The 16,404-nt window shown below is 49.8% G+C and overlaps 2 protein-coding genes across 2 annotated transcripts in view; one reads left to right on the top strand and one right to left on the bottom strand.

The window, feature by feature from the left end:
- ITIH5 (inter-alpha-trypsin inhibitor heavy chain 5) overlaps nt 1–16,404 on the top strand; it is a 75,836-nt gene that overhangs the window by 38,325 nt on the left and 21,107 nt on the right. The gene's annotated exons all lie outside the window — the stretch shown is intronic.
- LOC135972846 (myb/SANT-like DNA-binding domain-containing protein 2) lies at nt 432–3,105 on the bottom strand. The gene is made up of 2 exons (XM_065552988.1): nt 2,172–3,105; nt 432–1,052 (listed from the first exon to the last, which is right to left on the bottom strand). The coding sequence occupies exons 1-2, from the start codon at nt 2,719–2,721 to the stop codon at nt 538–540; spliced, it is 1,065 nt and encodes a 354-aa protein (XP_065409060.1). The 5' UTR covers nt 2,722–3,105; the 3' UTR covers nt 432–537.

The raw sequence follows: 16,404 nt of genomic DNA, 5'->3' as shown, positions 1-16,404 counted from the left end.
ACAGGCTAAGCAAGTGCAGAATGGTGGTAGAATGTGCATTTGGCCGTTTAAAAGGCCGCTGGAGATCATTATTGACTCGCTCTGACCTCAGCCAAAGAAATCTCCCCATTGTTATTTCTGCTTGCTGTGTGCTCCACAATCTCTGTGAAAGTAAGGGGGAGACCTTTATGGCAGGGTGGGAGGCTGAGGCAAATCGCCTGGCTGCTGATTACGCGCAGCCAGACACCAGGGCGATTAGAAGAGCACACCATGAAGCGGTGTGCATCAGAGAAGCTTTAAAAACCAGTTTCATGGCTGGCCAGGCTACAGTGTGAAATATCTGTTTGTTTCTCCTTCATGAAAACCCGCCCCCTTTATTGACTGATTTTCTGTAAGGAACCCACCCTCCCCCTTCCCCCAGCTTTCTTTCAAACCAAATAAAGTCACTATCATTTAAAAATCATTTATTTTTTATTAATAGATTAGAAAAAGAGGGAGGGAACCCGGGTGGTATTTGGGAGGAGGATTACTGGGAAGGAAAAAGCCACAAAGAAAAGGTTAAAAAAATGACAGCCTTTTGCTTGGGCTGTCTACTGGGGTGGAATGGGAAGGTGTACGGAGCCTCCCCCCCCGCGTTCTTACACGTCTGGGTGAGGAGGATACGGAACATGGGGAGGGGGGAGGGTGGAACAGGGGCTGAAGCGGCAGTCTGTTTTCCAGCAGCCGTTCCTGAACCTCCACCAGACGCTGGAGCAGCCCCAGCGTTGCTTCCTTCATCCTCTGGTCTTCCTGACGCCACCTCTCATCTCGAGCGTCTCTCCTCTCCTCACGTTGGTCTCTCCTCTCCTCACGTTGGTCCCTCATGTCCTCACGTTGGTCCCTCCTCTCCTCACGTTCACTGACTTCTTTCCTATACTTTGAAACTGTTTCCTTCCACTCATTCAGATGAGCTCTGTCACTCCTGCTGGATTGCATAATTTCAGAAAACATCTCTTCTCGCGTCTTCTTCTTACGACGCCTTATCTGTGATAACCTTCGGGATGGAGGAGGGAGGCTTGAGGAATTTGCAGCTGCTGTAGGGAGGGGAAAAAAGAGAGAATTGTTTTAAAAGCTACATTTTGCAGAACAATGCTTATACTCTTTCACGGTGACCAACACTGTTCACATTACATAGCACATGTGATTTCTGTGCAAGGTCGCATTTTGCCTCTTAATGCTGAGTGCCTGTGGCTTTGCTGCTAGAGATCACAGGTCTGGGCAACAGAATTCTGCTTGCATGCGGCCATGGTAAGCCATTCTCTTACAGCTTCTGCGCCCTACTTTCCCACATACCAAGCATAGCTTGTAGAGTGCTGCAGAAGCCTGGCCAATCTCAGCCAGTTGGGGGGGGGGGGGAGTGTGGTGGGGCTTGTCTGGGCAAGTAGAGTGCTGCGGTTTTTCTGTTAACATTCAGCAGCACCAGAAAACAAACTAACCACGGTACCCCTCCCCCCCACCGCGTGGCTGGTATCAGGGAAGATCCCTACAGGCACCAAACTAATCCCCCCCCCACCGCCGCCCCCCCCCCTCGCCATGAATTCTCTGGGATGATCACAGTACCCCTCCCCCCACCGCGTGGCTGGTAACAGGGAAGATCCCTGCTAGCCAAACGCGAAAAACTCAGGGCCAATTTCCCATCTGCGCTTGGCTAACTGCAGGGAAGGATTTATTTTCCGCCACAGGCAAACAGCCCAATAGGAACGGCCACCTCTGTCCCCTTAATTAAGTTCCCGTATTTCAACCAGGTTACCAGGAGTGATATCACTCTCCTGAGGATTACACAAGAAGATAAAGAACGGATGTTGCTTGAATGCCAGCAAACACCGGGACCATACGCTGCCAGGCTTTGTCAGGCAATGATACCAGATTACTTGCTGCAAGCATGGCGTGGTCAAGTGTCCTACCATGGAGGAGGGAATAAAGATGCACTGCCCAGAAACCTTCTGGCAAGGCTTTCGGAGTACCTCCAGGAGAGCTTCATTGAGATGTCCCTGGAGGATTTCCGCTCCATCCCCAGACACGTTAACAGACTTTTCCAATAGCTACAGACTTTTCCAGTAGCTGAACTGACCGCGAATGCAAAGTCAGGCAAAGTAATCATTAAAAACCGTTTGCTTTTAAAACAAGTTTTATATTTTAAAAGGTAAACTCACCTGAGGTGCCTTCCATGGGGTCAGAGTCTTGGGTACTGGCTTGGGAGGCTTGGGAGGCTTGGGAGGGTACTTCAGTCAGGGTGATAAAAAGATCCTGGCTGTTGGGGAGAATGGAGTGCTGTGTGCTCTCTGCAAGCTCATCCTCCTCCTCCTCCTCCTCCTCTACCCCATCGGCAGAATCCTCAGGCGTCGAGACTATCCCCGACCCAGAATCCACGAACACAGGTGGGTTAGTGGTGGCAGCCCCCCCTAGAATTGCATGCAGCTCGGCGTAGTAGCGGCATGTCCGCGGCTCTGACCCGGAGCGACCGTTTGCCTCCTTTGTTTTCTGATAGGCTTGTCTGAGTTCCTTGACTTTCACGCGGCACTGATCTGAGTCCCTATTGTGGCCTCTCTCCATCATGCCCTTGGAGATTTTTTCAAAAATTTTTGCATTTCGTCTTTTAGAACGAAGTTCTGCAAGCACTGAATCCTCTCCCCATACAGCGATCAGATCCAGTACCTCCCTCACGGTCCATGCTGGTGCTCTTTTTCGATTATCAGCCTGCATGGTTACCTGTGCTGATGAGGTATCTGTGGTCACCTGTGCTCTCCACGCTGTGCAAACAGGAAATGAAATTCAAATGTTCGCGGGGCTTTTCCTGTCTACCTGGCCAGTGCATCCGAGTTCAGATTGCTGTCCAGAGCGGTCACAATGATGCACTGTGGGATAGCTCCCGGAGGCCAATACCATCGAATTGCGGCCACACTAACCCTAATTCGAATTGTTAAAATCGATTTTGGCACTACTCCGCTCGTTGGGGTGGAGTACAGAAATCGATTTAAAGGGCCCTTTACATCGAATTAACTAGCGTCGTTGTGTGGACGGTTACAGGGTTAATTCGAATTAAAGCTGATAAATCCGAATTAAAGTCGTAGTGTAGACCAGGCCTCAGTTAAGAATCAGCTTATGATCTCTGTTGGCATGTCTATGCAGGAGAGGACAGGGTTAGCGTGCCATGAAGATCTTGTGAGAAAAGCCCTAGCCTGGTACTCACTATATATAAGTTCAAATCTCAGCTTTGCATGACCTTGGCCAAGTCATTTGGTTTCCCTGGGTATCTCCACACTACATACTAAGCCCTGGCCCTTTCTCAGGTTTGAGCTCGACTCCCCTCTCTGTCCACAAACAAATCAGTCTGACTAGAGTCAGGAAGCACTTAGGTCCCAGGGTTCTAGGACCCTGCTAGGAGTCAGAACCTGACTCCTGCTGTGACTTGAGTCCAAGCCCTGCCACTTTGCAATGTGGATGCATGTCAAACCACAGACCTGAGTCAGGAGAGCTGTGTAGTGCAATATGGATGCATTAACATGGCTGTGAGACCCGGGTCCAGCAATTGTAAACCCAGGTTTACAATGCAGTGTGGACACTCAGGCGTGTTCTGGGAAATACAAGCCCGGGTCTCAGAGACCTTGGTTCACAATGCAGCGTAGGCATACCCTAAATACTTCAGTCCTTCGTCTGTAAAACAAAGATGATGATAATCCTTTCTCTTGTCTGTTTAGATTGCAAGCTCTTTGGAGCAGCGACTCTCTTTTACTAAAAAAACAACAACAAGGAGTCCTTGTGGCTCCTTAGAGACTAACACATTTATTTGGGCATAAGCTTTCGTGGGCTAGAATCCACTTCATCAGATGCACAAAGTGAAAAATACAGGAGCAGGTATAAATACATGAAAGGATGGGGGTTGCTTTACCAAGTGTGAGGTCAGTCTAATGAGGTAAATCAATTAACAGCAGGATACCAAGGGAGGAAAAATAACTTTCGAAGTGGTAAGAGAGTGGCCCATTACAGACAGTTGACAAGAAGGTGTGAGTAACAGTAGGAGAAATTAGTAGTGGGGAAATTAAGTTTAAGTTTTGTAATGACTCAACCGCTCCCAGTCTTTATTCAGGCCTGATCTGATGGTATCCAGTTTGCAAATTAATTCCAGTTCTGCAGCTTCACGTTGGAGTCTGTTTTTGAAGTTTTTTTGTTGAAGAATTGCCACTTTGAGGTCTGTTACTGCGTGACCAGAGAGGTTGAAGTGTTCTCCTACTGGTTTTTGAATGTTATGATTCCTGATGTCAGATTTGTGTCCATTTATTCTTTTGCGTAGAGACTGTCCGGTTTGGCCAATGTACATGGCAGAGGGGCATTGCTGGCACATGACTCTTGTACAGTGCTTAGCACAGTGGAGCCCTGATCTCAGTTGGGGCCTTTTTCTAATGTAATAAAAATAAGGAATAATCATAATATGGTGCATCCTTAACTTTGATATTTCCTGAGCTCCATGCGCTTGGCCGTAATGTTGGAATACGTCCTGTAGATGCTGTTGATGGGGGATCCCTGCTTGTTATCTTTGAGTCTCCAGATCTTGTGCTTTGGCCTCAAAAACTTTGCTGTTCCTTGTGTATGTTGGGGAAGGGGCTCTTGTGACCTTAAGCATAGAAGATAATATGGGCAAAGTCCTACTGGATCATCCAGTCCATCTCCCGGTTGGCACAGGATTGCTCCCTGGAGGATATTCTCTTGTGCTTTGCCCAGATGGGTCTCAAAGATGGATGGTTCAGTGGGTAAGATGCAAAGCCTGCAATGCGGGAAACCCAGATGTGGTTCTCCATTCTGCCACAGACCTCCCGGAAACAAGGCACCTAGCTCAGCCACGTAGGCGCCTAAGCCCTTCTCCTTGGCATTGCATTCCTGGCTAGTTTAGACAGCTCCCTGCTCAGCCGGCTGGCTCCTGAGGGTCTCTTTCGTAGGTGCCTAACTCTCCCCATGCGTTGTATGGGGAGCCTGGGTGCCTAGCTCAGGGCTGTGGATTCCGCCAGGCAATAGCCTGTCAGGAGTGAGGCATTGCAAAGCTGAGCAGAGCAGCGCATAAGTATCTTTGAGGAATGGGGTCTCGATTGCCATCTGTAAATGCGGATAACAGCCCTGCCCTACCTGACCGGCTGTTGTGAGGATCAATACAATGAAGACTGTGAGTTGCTCAGGTACTATGGTAATGGGGCAGTGTAAGGACCTAAGAGATATAGACTAGGTAGAAGTGATCCCTTCCCTCAGGAGGTTATTCTGCAGTCTCAGACAAGTCACGGGCAGGACGATTTTCCTGATATGCAGCCAGAACGCTCCCTTTTTTTAGTGTTCTCCCCTAGCTTCTAGCTGCATCCCCATGTATCGCACTGTGTAACTCCTCTCCTTCCTTGGTAGTTATTTGTGGGCTGTTGGCAGTTCCCCCATTTCTTTAATCATCCCATAGTTAGCTCATTCAGGTGAGTAGTGTATGTCTCTGAGTGATTCAGCTATTGGTCAGTGATTATTGCTGAGAGGTTTTTAAGGTCAGGCTTGACAAAGCCCTGATTGGGATGATTTAGTTGGGAATTGTTCCTGCTTTGAGCAGGGGGTTGGACTAGATGATCTCCTGAGGTCCCTTCCAACCCTGAGATTCTATGATTCTATGATTGCGCCTTTCCTGGGTGAGTAGGTCTCTCAGGTATTTCTACATAGCAATTAGATACCCATGGCTGGCCTATGCCGGCTGGCTTGGGGTTGGAGCCTGGGCGCTAGGCCTTGAGGATTCCATAGCTTGGGCTTCTGCCCAAACCTTGAAGTCCACACAGCAATGAAACAGCCCGCAGCACGAGCCCTGCAAGCCCAAGTCAGCTGGCATGAGCCAGCCACGGATGCCTGCCCTAGCTGCAGTGTAGACATACCCTAAATGTCTGATTTCAGTGAAGCTGAGGCTGGTCAATTTTTGCAACAGGGCCCGATCCAATGTCTATTGAAGGCGATGGAAAGACTTCCCTTGACTTTAGCGGGCCCCGGCTCAGGCGTATGTGTAGGAGTGGTTAAAATATCTGCCCGGGGGGTAAAGTTTGTGAGCATGCTAAGGAAACGGGCCTGTCAATGAGGTAATTGCTGGGAGTTAATGGGAGCTGCAGTGGACAGCGCTGCTGGAGAAGCCTAACAACTGAGCATTGTCTCCTTTTAAGCTGCTTGACTTTCATTTCACATGTGTGACGGCCACGCTTCCCCCTTGGCCCACTCCGCACAACAACCGAGGGATTGTGGTATAAATGTCATCGGTGGTGCCCTTCCACTCAGAGAAGGTGCCCCGGAGGGTCTGACGCTGCGCCATCAGCATCTGGGAATGTCCATGTCAGCATTTAGGCATGAAACGTTTCTCTCTCACGTTATCAGGCTTTTCCTACTGACCCTGCTGGGCATTCCCGGGGATTGCATCACTCCAGCATGCTCTTGTGAACAGTTGAGGAAGGGGAGACTGGGTGTGCACCCTCTGTCTGCCTGTGAAGCACATACCATTTGCTTGGGAGGGAGCGGTGTTGTCTGGGGGTTAAAATGTGGGGCGGGCGTGGGTGGCACGCTGGAAAAATGTGAAATTTAGGCAGTCAGGATGCCTAGGTTCCTTTCCCAGCTCTGCCAATGACTCGCTTTGTGACTAATTAGGCAGCTAGTTAATCTTACTGTGCCTCAGTTTACTCCGCTGTGGCTGATTAATGCTTTTAAAGTGCTTTGAGATCCTGAAGTAAAAGGCACTGTTGCCGGCACAGGGGCCCGAGGATAGCAACAGTGAGGTTCGGTGCCCGGAGTGCTTCACGCCAATAAACATACCGGGGTGGAGAAACAATCAAAGTTTATTTGAGATCTCAAAGTGGTGCAAGGAGACAGGCAAGTCTCAAATCGAGCACACCAGCAAAAACAGTTTCTCTCTTCTTTATACACTTTACAACTAAGCCCCCCCTCTCTCCCCCTCTCTATCACCCCCCCCCACTCCCCCTCCCCTTTCTACCAAAGGCATGTTTATACATTTAAGTAACTAAATCATTCTAGGGCTATAAATCTAGTTTGTTAGTAACTTCTCTCTAAACAGTTATTTGGTCCTGTTTACCCTTAGTTTATTACCCCTTCCTCAGCTAGAAACATGCAAACCTCATCATTATTGTTTGGTACCTGAAATGAGCAAGGTTGTAATTGCTAACTAGCTATTTACACATTCCAATACCTGTCCTTGGTTGTTAAGGTCGATCAGAGTTAAACATGGAAGAACAGAGTTTAAACATGGAAGAACTCTGGCTCAGGCAGGCATAGTAACCCCAACAGTTCCCTCCTTTGAGAATACTCAACAAGTTTTTGGCTGAGTTTTCTCATATTCTGCAGACAAGATACGATTGAGTGCCATGGAGCTGGGGTTCTCAATGAGAGAGAATGCTGGGATTTCTGGGGAACGAGGGGCACACAGCTTACGGAGGAGCAATTTAAAACAAGCAATCAGAAGGAGGGTGACCAGGCACAGTACCACACCTGTAAGGAGGAGATGCACAAGGCTATTTCCCAGTCCTCCCAGGTTGGGCAACCAACTCCAAAGGGAATCAAAAACTGGGGGTTCCCTTTCCTGAGCCTTCCACTGATCAAAAGCCTGTTCGGCTGACAAGGGGGTACCTGAGGCATTTTTCCCCCTACTGAACCATCCCCAACAGATATCTGACCAATTCTGGGGAACCACCCTCCAGGGTAACCCTGCAGCATGGTGTGGGATTTGGGAGCATACCCAGCAGTTGGAGAGGTTAAACTCTTGGGCAAAGCGAACCTTCAGGGACTCATATGTGTTTGTCTCTAAGTTAGTAGGGATTTCTTTCCATCCCGCATGTGCCTGGGGGGAAACGGGAGTTAACAAGAGGAGTGTCCCTATGGCAAAGAGCACCACTATGGCAGACCCTGGATCTGAACTCATATTAGGCAGGTGATCCTAGGGCCTAACAATCACAATTCCCCAAATACCCACAAAATAACAATTACCAATAATAAGCAGATTAAAAACAAAAGGGACCAGGCCACCAGGTTAGGCCGATCCTGTGAAAACAAACACAACCAACGCTCAGAGGTCTCGCGGGGAGTGCGCTGTGACTGTCCAAAGAGATCACAGGGCATTCCCCGCAGACACTATTGTCGTCTGAATAACAGCTTAAGTCCCAAATCGTCGCTGGCAGTCTTCTCTGCAGGCTGGACGGTCCACCGTTCAGGAGCAGGCACTGCTTTCAGACGAGAGTGATGAATCCAGTTTTTGTGTCCCTCAACCTTTGCTGCTGTATGGGAGACCAGCAGGACGGTGTAGGGTCCCTTCCACTTCTCTTGGAGAGGCTCGTCCTTCCAGGTCCGGATGAGTACGGAATCGCCTGGCTGCAAGGAGTGGATCGGGGCATCCAGCGGGAGAGGTTGCAAATCTTTGGTATACCTGTGGAGAGAACAGAGAACAGCAGACAGAGAGCACATATACTGAGATAAGAAGCCACACCCCATTTCCCACTCCCCTGCCAGAACCGGTGTACCATTCATAGGCCATGCCCTTCCAAACATAATCTTGAAGGGACTGAGCCCTAACCTGCCCTTAGGGAGAGCGCGAATGCGGAGCAGAACAAGGGGCAAAGCATCAGGCCACTTAAGGGAAGCCTCTTGGCAAACCTTTGAGAGGTGCCACTTAAGTGTCTGATTTGTACGCTCCACTACCCCACTGGCCTGCGGTCGCCATGGCGTGTGGAGCTTCCAGGGGATCTGTAGGGCATCCGATATCTTTTGAACGACTTGGGATGTGAAGTGTGTTCCGTTGTCAGATTCCATCCACGGTGGGAGTCCGAAGCGAGGAATGATCTCCTTGACAAATTTAAGAGCCACTGTTTTGGCAGTGTTATTACGGCATGGGAAGGCTTCAGGCCATCCGCTGAATCGATCTACCAAGACGAGGAGGTATCTGAATCCTTGGGTCCGGGGAAACTCAGTAAAATCTATTTGCCACACCAGTCCTGGGCCTGGGGTAGGCTCCAGAGTGGCTGGCAGTACTGACACTCCCGGTCGAGGGTTGTTCTTTTGGCAGACTAAACATTCAGCCTGCACCTGGGAGGCCAGAGGCCTAAGTCCAGAGGTTAAAAAATATTTACCCATTAGCTGAGAGAGAGCCTCTCTCCCTGCATGAGTGGTTTGATGTAGTTTCTGCAGCACTGACCGAATTAGGCTCTTTGGTAGTAGGATCTTTCCTTCCAGGGAGTGGAACCACCCCCCTTTCTCCTGGAGACCGAGTCTGTCGGCCAGATCCCTTTCTTCGTCAGAGTACTGAGGAGTCGGGAGCTCACCCACTGATGGGATGAGGGCATGCATATGGGCATCTTCAGCTTCTAGTGGTTCCAGGGTAGCAGCTCGCCTAGCTTCCCTATCTGCCCTAGCATTACCTCTGGCCACATCTTGATCTCCCTTTTGATGAGCCTTGCAATGTACCACTGCTACCATTGTGGGGAGCTGTACTGCATCTAAAAGCCGGAGAATCTGGGGTCCATGTTTGACAGGAGAGTTTTGCGCTGTCAACATTCCTCGTTGCTTCCATAGACCAGCATGGGCATGTAGTACTCCAAAGGCATATCTGGAATCAGTAAAAATGTTAACTCTTTTCCCTTTTGACAGTTCAAGTGCACGAGTTAAGGCTACCAATTCAGCCAGCTGGGCTGATGTCCCAGCAGGTAAACTCTCTGCTTCCACAGTTTCATAGAGAGATACAATAGCATAGCCAGCCCTCCTTTTCCCATTTACAACTGTACTACTGCCGTCTGTATACCACTCATAATCAGCATTCAGGAGAGGTTGATCTTTCAAGTCTGGGCGGCTAGAATATTGGGCATCTATGACCTCCAAACCGTCATGTTCCTGCTCCTCTGTCTCCGGTAACAGGGTAGCTGGATTAAGGGAGGGACAGGTCTGTAAGGTAACTTCAGGATTTTCTACAAGCTTTGCCTAATACCGAGCAACTCGAGCCTGTGTAAGCCAGAGACCACCCTTAGTATCCAGCAGGGCTTGAACCATGTGGGGAGTATACACTTGCACAGCTCCTCCCAGTGTCAATTTCTCAGCTTCCCCAAGCATTAGGGCAGTTGCTGCGACCACTCGCAAACATGCCGGCCATCCCTTAGCAACTTGATCCAGTTGTTTAGAGAAATATGCCACGGGACGTTTTCAGGTGCTAATAACTGAGTAAGCACTCCCAGGGCCACTCCTTTCCTTTCATGGACATACAGTTGGAATGGCTTAGAGAGGTCTGGCAGACCCAGGGCTGGAGCTTCCATCAATTTCCTTTTTAAAACCTTAAATGCCTTGTCGGCTTCTGGGGACCAGTGAAAGGGGTCATGATCCGCTCCCTTAACACATTCATACAAGGGTTTAGCCCACAGTCCAAACTCTGGGATCCATATCCTACAGAAGCCTGCCATACCCAGAAATGCCCTGAGCCGCTTACGATTGCTTGGGATAGGAATTTGACAGATAGCTTCCTTTCTTTCATTTGACAGCTGACGTTCCCCCTGCCTTATATAAAATCCTAAGTAGTGAACTTCTGGAAGGGCAATCTGAGCCTTACTCTGTGCTACTCAATATCCTCGGAGTCCAACAAAGTTCAGGAGGCTCACAGTGGCTTTAAGGCAAGAGGTTAGACCCACTGCAGCAATTAACAAGTCATCCACATATTGCAGGAGGAGGACTTTGTCCTCATTGTCCCACTTCTCCAAGTCTCTAGCCAGGGCCTGGCTGAAAAGGGTGGGGGAATTTTTAAATCCCTGAGCCAACACTGTCCAGCAAAGCTGCTTTCTAACCCTCCTTCTGTCCTCCCATTCGAAGGAGAAAATCTCCTGAGACTGGAGGTCAACCGGAATCGTGAAGAAAGCATCCTTTAAATCCAGGACTGAAAAATGGGTGTACTGCCCCCCTACAGAGGCCAACAGTGTATACGGATTTGGAACAAGGGGGTGTAGAGTCTTAACCCGCTCATTAACTGCTCTCAGGTCCTGGACCAGCCGGTATGTGCCATTGGGCTTTTGTACAGGCAAGATAGGAGTGTTCCAAGCTGACTGGCATTCTCGAAGTACCCCACACTTTAGGAACTGGTCTATAGTTTCCTGCAATCCCTCTCTGGCTTCCCTTTTGATCGGATACTGCTTAATTCGCACTGGACCTTTTCCTGGCAAGAGCTGAACAGTAATAGGAGTATGATGGGCTGCCTTTCCTGGGATCCCTGATGCCCATACCAGAGGAAAAACCCACTTCTCCCATTGACTCCACTCTGGGGCTTGCATGGCTGAGGGCTCAATTGCAAGTGTCATTATCCAGGCATTCTCTGGGGGTAAGGTGAGGCTTATTTCATCTTGAGTGAAATGCAGGGTGGCACCTAAGCGACAAAGCAGATCCCGTCCTAATAGAGGCGTTGGACAATCAGGGAGGTAAACCAGTCTGTGAGATAGAGTTCTGTTTCCCAAAGCACATTCCGCTGGGGCATATACTGGGCACTTAGTTCCTTTCCCTGTGGCTCCCACCACAGTGAGGGAATCTGCCACAGGCAGCTGAAGGGGTTGGTTTACAGCAGTTCGTGCAGCTCCAGAGTCTATTAAAAAGTCTATATCTGAATCTCCCACCCGCATTTTTACTCGGGGTTCCGGGGGCAGGATAGTCCGTCTCCCCTGACACCCCTATTCTTGATCCTCCGCTGCCATCATAGGGGTACCTTCCCTTTCGGGGCACTCATTTTTCCAATGTCCCTCCTTTCGGCATATGGCACACTGGTTGCGACCCAGACGCCTTTCCTGTGAGCCAAGGCGCACACGCCTACGTCCTCTCATTCCCCGGCCCTTTCCACCTTCCTGAAATCTTCCCCTGCCACCAGCCTGTACTGCTGCAACCATCATTTTCACTTGCCTCTTTTCCTTTTCTCCCTCCCTAAGGCTGTAAGCCCTGTTTGCAGTTTCCAAAATCTGTGCCATTGTCATGCCCATCAAATCCTCCTTTTTCTGCAATTTCCTTTTAATATCAGGGGCGGCACGGCTGGTAAAGATACCCTTTATAATTGTCTCAGTAGCCTGATCATCAGGGTTTGCATTAGTAGTTTGCCTGATGGTATCCCGAATACGCTGCAGAAAAGCAACCGGACTCTCTTTTGGCTCCTGTACTAGCTCATACGGCTTAGCCCAATTGTTATGTCGGACAGCTGAGTGTCGGAGACCATGTAATAGGAGTTCCTTGTATACAGTGAAACAGGTGAGATCTGCCGGCACGTTGGGATTCCACCGGGGGTCTGCTGTAGGGACCTGAACTGCAGCAACAGGAACGTTTGCTGCGTTTGCCTCATGTCTAAGCTGTGCCTCCTCTCGTGCCTTAGACACAACCTGATTACGCTCCACCTCAGACAGCAGGGTCCGCATAAGGACATTACAGTCATCCCAGTCAGGCTTATGGCTAGCCAGACACCCTTCAAAGACCGAGATAAACTTGCTTGGATTCGTAGAGAATTCCCCTGCCTGTGCCTTAAAAGCTGCTAGGTCCACTGGGTTAAAAGGCACATGGGTATAAACCTGCATTGTAGTGGCTGGGTGATTTTCTGTTCCAGTACGGGCTATCCGAGTCTCAGTAATCAATGGATAGAATCCCACCGAGGGGGCAATCTCTGGGACCTGAGGCACCCTATCTTTATATGGTGAGGGTGTTGGAGCCGAAGGGGACACCGACTCTGCCATTACAACCGGGGGAGGGTTCTGAGGACTAACATTTACTACCGAACCTGTCGGAGTCAAATTACACTTTTGCAAAAGATCTGATCTATCTCTTAATAACATAAACAACTGTACATACATATGTTCATTCCATTTACCCGTACGCTGACAAAACAAAAGCAATTGAAGGATCGTATTATAATTAAGTGATCCCTCCGGTGGCCACCTTTCCTGGTCCTCTAGCTGATATTGAGGCCAGTCTACTGTACAGAATCTTTTTAATTTACTTTTAACCAACGGATCCGATCCAAACACTTACCAGTTCACCAGAATGCATTCTAAGGGCATACACCTTGCCCTGCCTGCAGTACTCTGTCCCTGCCCCATACTCTAGGGAGACACTGGGCGTCCCCAGGTCAAAACAGGTAAAGTCCCCACTGGACTGTTCCTACCTTATCCAAGGGTCCGGTTCTGCACCGTCGCCCACAGCTGTTTCTCCACTAATCAAGCGCGTTGCACCGTTGTGCCCTCCGGGGTCGACCAAATCACGTCTCCGCCGAGGCCCCCGATGAAGTCACCGGTGCGCGCTGGGCGTCGGTCGTCGCCGTAATCCGTCGGCCGCCAGAAGGGATCCGGGCAAGGCTAAATTTCAGCCTCGAGCCCACCCAGGGACGCCAAGACTGTTGCCGGCACAGGGGCCCGAGGATAGCAACAGTGAGGTTCGGTGCCCGGAGTGCTTCACGCCAATAAACATACCGGGGTGGAGAAACAATCAAAGTTTATTTGAGATCTCAAAGTGGTGCAAGGAGACAGGCAAGTCTCAAATCGAGCACACCAGCAAAAACAGTTTCTCTCTTCTTTATACACTTTACAACTAAGCCCCCCCTCTCTCCCCCTCTCTATCACCCCCCCCCACTCCCCCTCCCCTTTCTACCAAAGGCATGTTTATACATTTAAGTAACTAAATCATTCTAGGGCTATAAATCTAGTTTGTTAGTAACTTCTCTCTAAACAGTTATTTGGTCCTGTTTACCCTTAGTTTATTACCCCTTCCTCAGCTAGAAACATGCAAACCTCATCATTATTGTTTGGTACCTGAAATGAGCAAGGTTGTAATTGCTAACTAGCTATTTACACATTCCAATACCTGTCCTTGGTTGTTAAGGTCGATCAGAGTTAAACATGGAAGAACAGAGTTTAAACATGGAAGAACTCTGGCTCAGGCAGGCATAGTAACCCCAACAGCACTATGTTATTAGCAGTTATATTTCTAGGAGCACCATTACCCATGCTGTTGTCTTACTATTCATGCCAGACCAGTGTGCTCGGAGGTTTCCAATGTGTTCCCATTACTGAACAGTGTGGAGGCTGCAGCAACCAGCAGCAACTCAGCCATAGAGCTCAACACGGGCTGGATTCCTGCTTCCCCTGGTCCCTGTGGCCGTCTGTCCCTATGGAGAATTTACTCACCTTCATCTCCAGGCTTGAGATGCCTGAGTGCCATAGGCAAGCATTGGCTTTTGCGATTCCTTGCAGAAATGTTAATGCCAGCATAGCCCACTGCTCAGTGTGTGTTATGTCTCTCCTCCCCACCCCGCACAGTCAGGCCGGCTCCAGGCACCAGCTTCTCAAGCAGGTGCTTCGGGCAGCCGCTCTGGAGAGGGGCGGCAGGTCCAGGTATTCGGCGGCAATTCGGCGGACGGTCCCTCACTCCGCCTGGGAGTGAAGGACCTCCCGCCGAAATGCCGCCGCAGATCGCGATCGCGGCTTTTTTTGTTTGTTTGTTTGTTTTGGCTGCTTGGGGCGGCCAAAACCCTGGAGCCGGCCCTGCGCACAGTGGCTCTCGATTTCAGTCTCCCAGCTGCAGAGCCTGACTCTTCAGACCAAGATGTTGAGATTCATAGAAGTGTAGGACTGGAGGGGACCTCGAGAGGTCATCTAGTCCAGTCCCCAACACTCAAGGCTGGACTACATAATAACAAGACCATTCCTCACAGGTGTTTGTCTAACCTGCCCTAAAATATCCAATGATGGAGATTCCACAACCTCCCTGGGCAATTTATTCCAGTGCTTAACTACTCTGGCAGTTAGGAAGTTTTTCCTAATGTCCAACCTAAACCGCCCTTGCGGTAATTTAAGCCCATTGCTTCTTGTCCTGTCCTCAGAGGTTAAGGAGAGCAATTTCCCCCACTCCTTCTCGTAACCACCTTTGATGTCATCCAGTTAGTTCTGGAGGTTCCCTGGTGTGTCAGCCCCAGTGGCAGCTGTCACAAACACACTTCTTTTAACTCATTAAAGGCTGCAAATCTACTAGCACAGATTCTTATTGTTACTTCTTCCTCCCAGTCACTCCTTGTCTTCTCCACCTGTTGCCTCCAGACCACTCTCCTGGGACAGAGACAGCCTTCTTTGTTACTTAACTCTACAGTGCCTCGCATGATAGGACCCTGATCCTTGATCTGGCTTCCCCAGCACGCCCATGTTAAAAACAAGAATACCAGGCTAAATGCAGGGTGACTCATTGTCACGCTAAACACCCCTCTGGCTAGCGGTTTGGAAAATACCAGCGATCAAAGGGTTAATCGTCCTCATACATGCATTTTAGTGGAATGACTCATTCTGGGCGCTGGCAGCAGAGACCCCGTTAGGTGCAGAGAAAAGCTGGGCTCTCACTGCAGTGCCTGGGAGTCCCTGGAGCATTTCAAGATAAATTCCGACTGTAGCCTTACAAGGCCCGAATGTAGAAAGCTGTCCGTGTGCCCTAAGCACAGAGGCTGCCACAGAGTAGCTACAGGAGCCCTCACTTTTCACTCCAGCCATCAGTCAGTGCAGGCGTTTTGCCTTTTGGTGCAATATATTTAAAGTCTCTGAGGGATGCCAGCAGTAGAAACTTTCTGACCAGTTTCCCTTGATAAAAGCTGTAGCCCCTTGGCAGCTCCTGAGTTGTATACACCTCTTAATACTCCCAAGGACATGCCTTTCCCGGAGCCCAGGGGTTCTCAGCCTTTTTCTTTCTGAGGCCCACGCCAACGTGCTATAAAAACTCCATGGCCCAGCTGTGCCACAATAATTGATTTTCTGCATGTAAAAGCCAGGGCCGGCATTAGGGGGTAGCAATCAGGGCAATTGCCTGGAGGACCCCATGCCACAGGGGCCCCCAAGAAGCTACATTGCCCAGGCTTCAGCTTCAGTCTTGGATGGCGGGGCTCAGGGCTCTGGGCTTCAGCCCCATGCGATGGGGCTTTGGCTTTCTGCCCTGGGCCCCAGCGAGTCTAATACTGGCCCTGCTTGGTGAACTCCCCGAAACCTGCTTGTGGCCTGCCCGGAACCACTGCCATAGCCCACCCAGGGGAGAGGAATATGGATTGCAATGCACATGTTGCACTTTCATCAGGATAGAGTTTCATGTCCACGAGGGGGGAGCTTTGCCCTCCTCAGCTGCCGTGACAAAGCAGCCTAGGTCTCAAAGACAAAAGGAGCCAGGCAAATATATAGAATAATCAGGGTGATTCATTCCAGCGTTGCCCTGTCACACGCAGAGCCTTTTCCTGCAAGACGTGGCACATCCTCCATTCCCATCAGCTTCAGTGTGAGTTGAGAGTGCCCAGTATTGTGCAGGATCGGGCCCTTAGTTTATACTGGAGCTGAAGTAAAAGCTAGTGGGGAGGGAACCACT

This window comes from Chrysemys picta, chromosome 1, assembly GCF_011386835.1.
Source record: "Chrysemys picta bellii isolate R12L10 chromosome 1, ASM1138683v2, whole genome shotgun sequence".
Classification (NCBI taxonomy): Eukaryota; Metazoa; Chordata; order Testudines; family Emydidae; genus Chrysemys; species Chrysemys picta.
Note: the sequence above shows the minus strand (reverse complement) of the source record. Positions and strands in the feature narration are given on the sequence as shown.

Excerpts from the sequence above, each read along its gene's own strand:
- LOC135972846 (XM_065552988.1), bottom strand. The coding sequence starts at position 2,721 with ATGCAGGCTGATAATCGAAAAAGAGCACCAGCATGGACCGTGAGGGAG. Across the intron at positions 1,053-2,171 it reads CCCCATGGAAGGCACCTCAG|CAGCTGCAAATTCCTCAAGC; the intron begins GTGAGTTTACCT and ends CCCTCCCTACAG.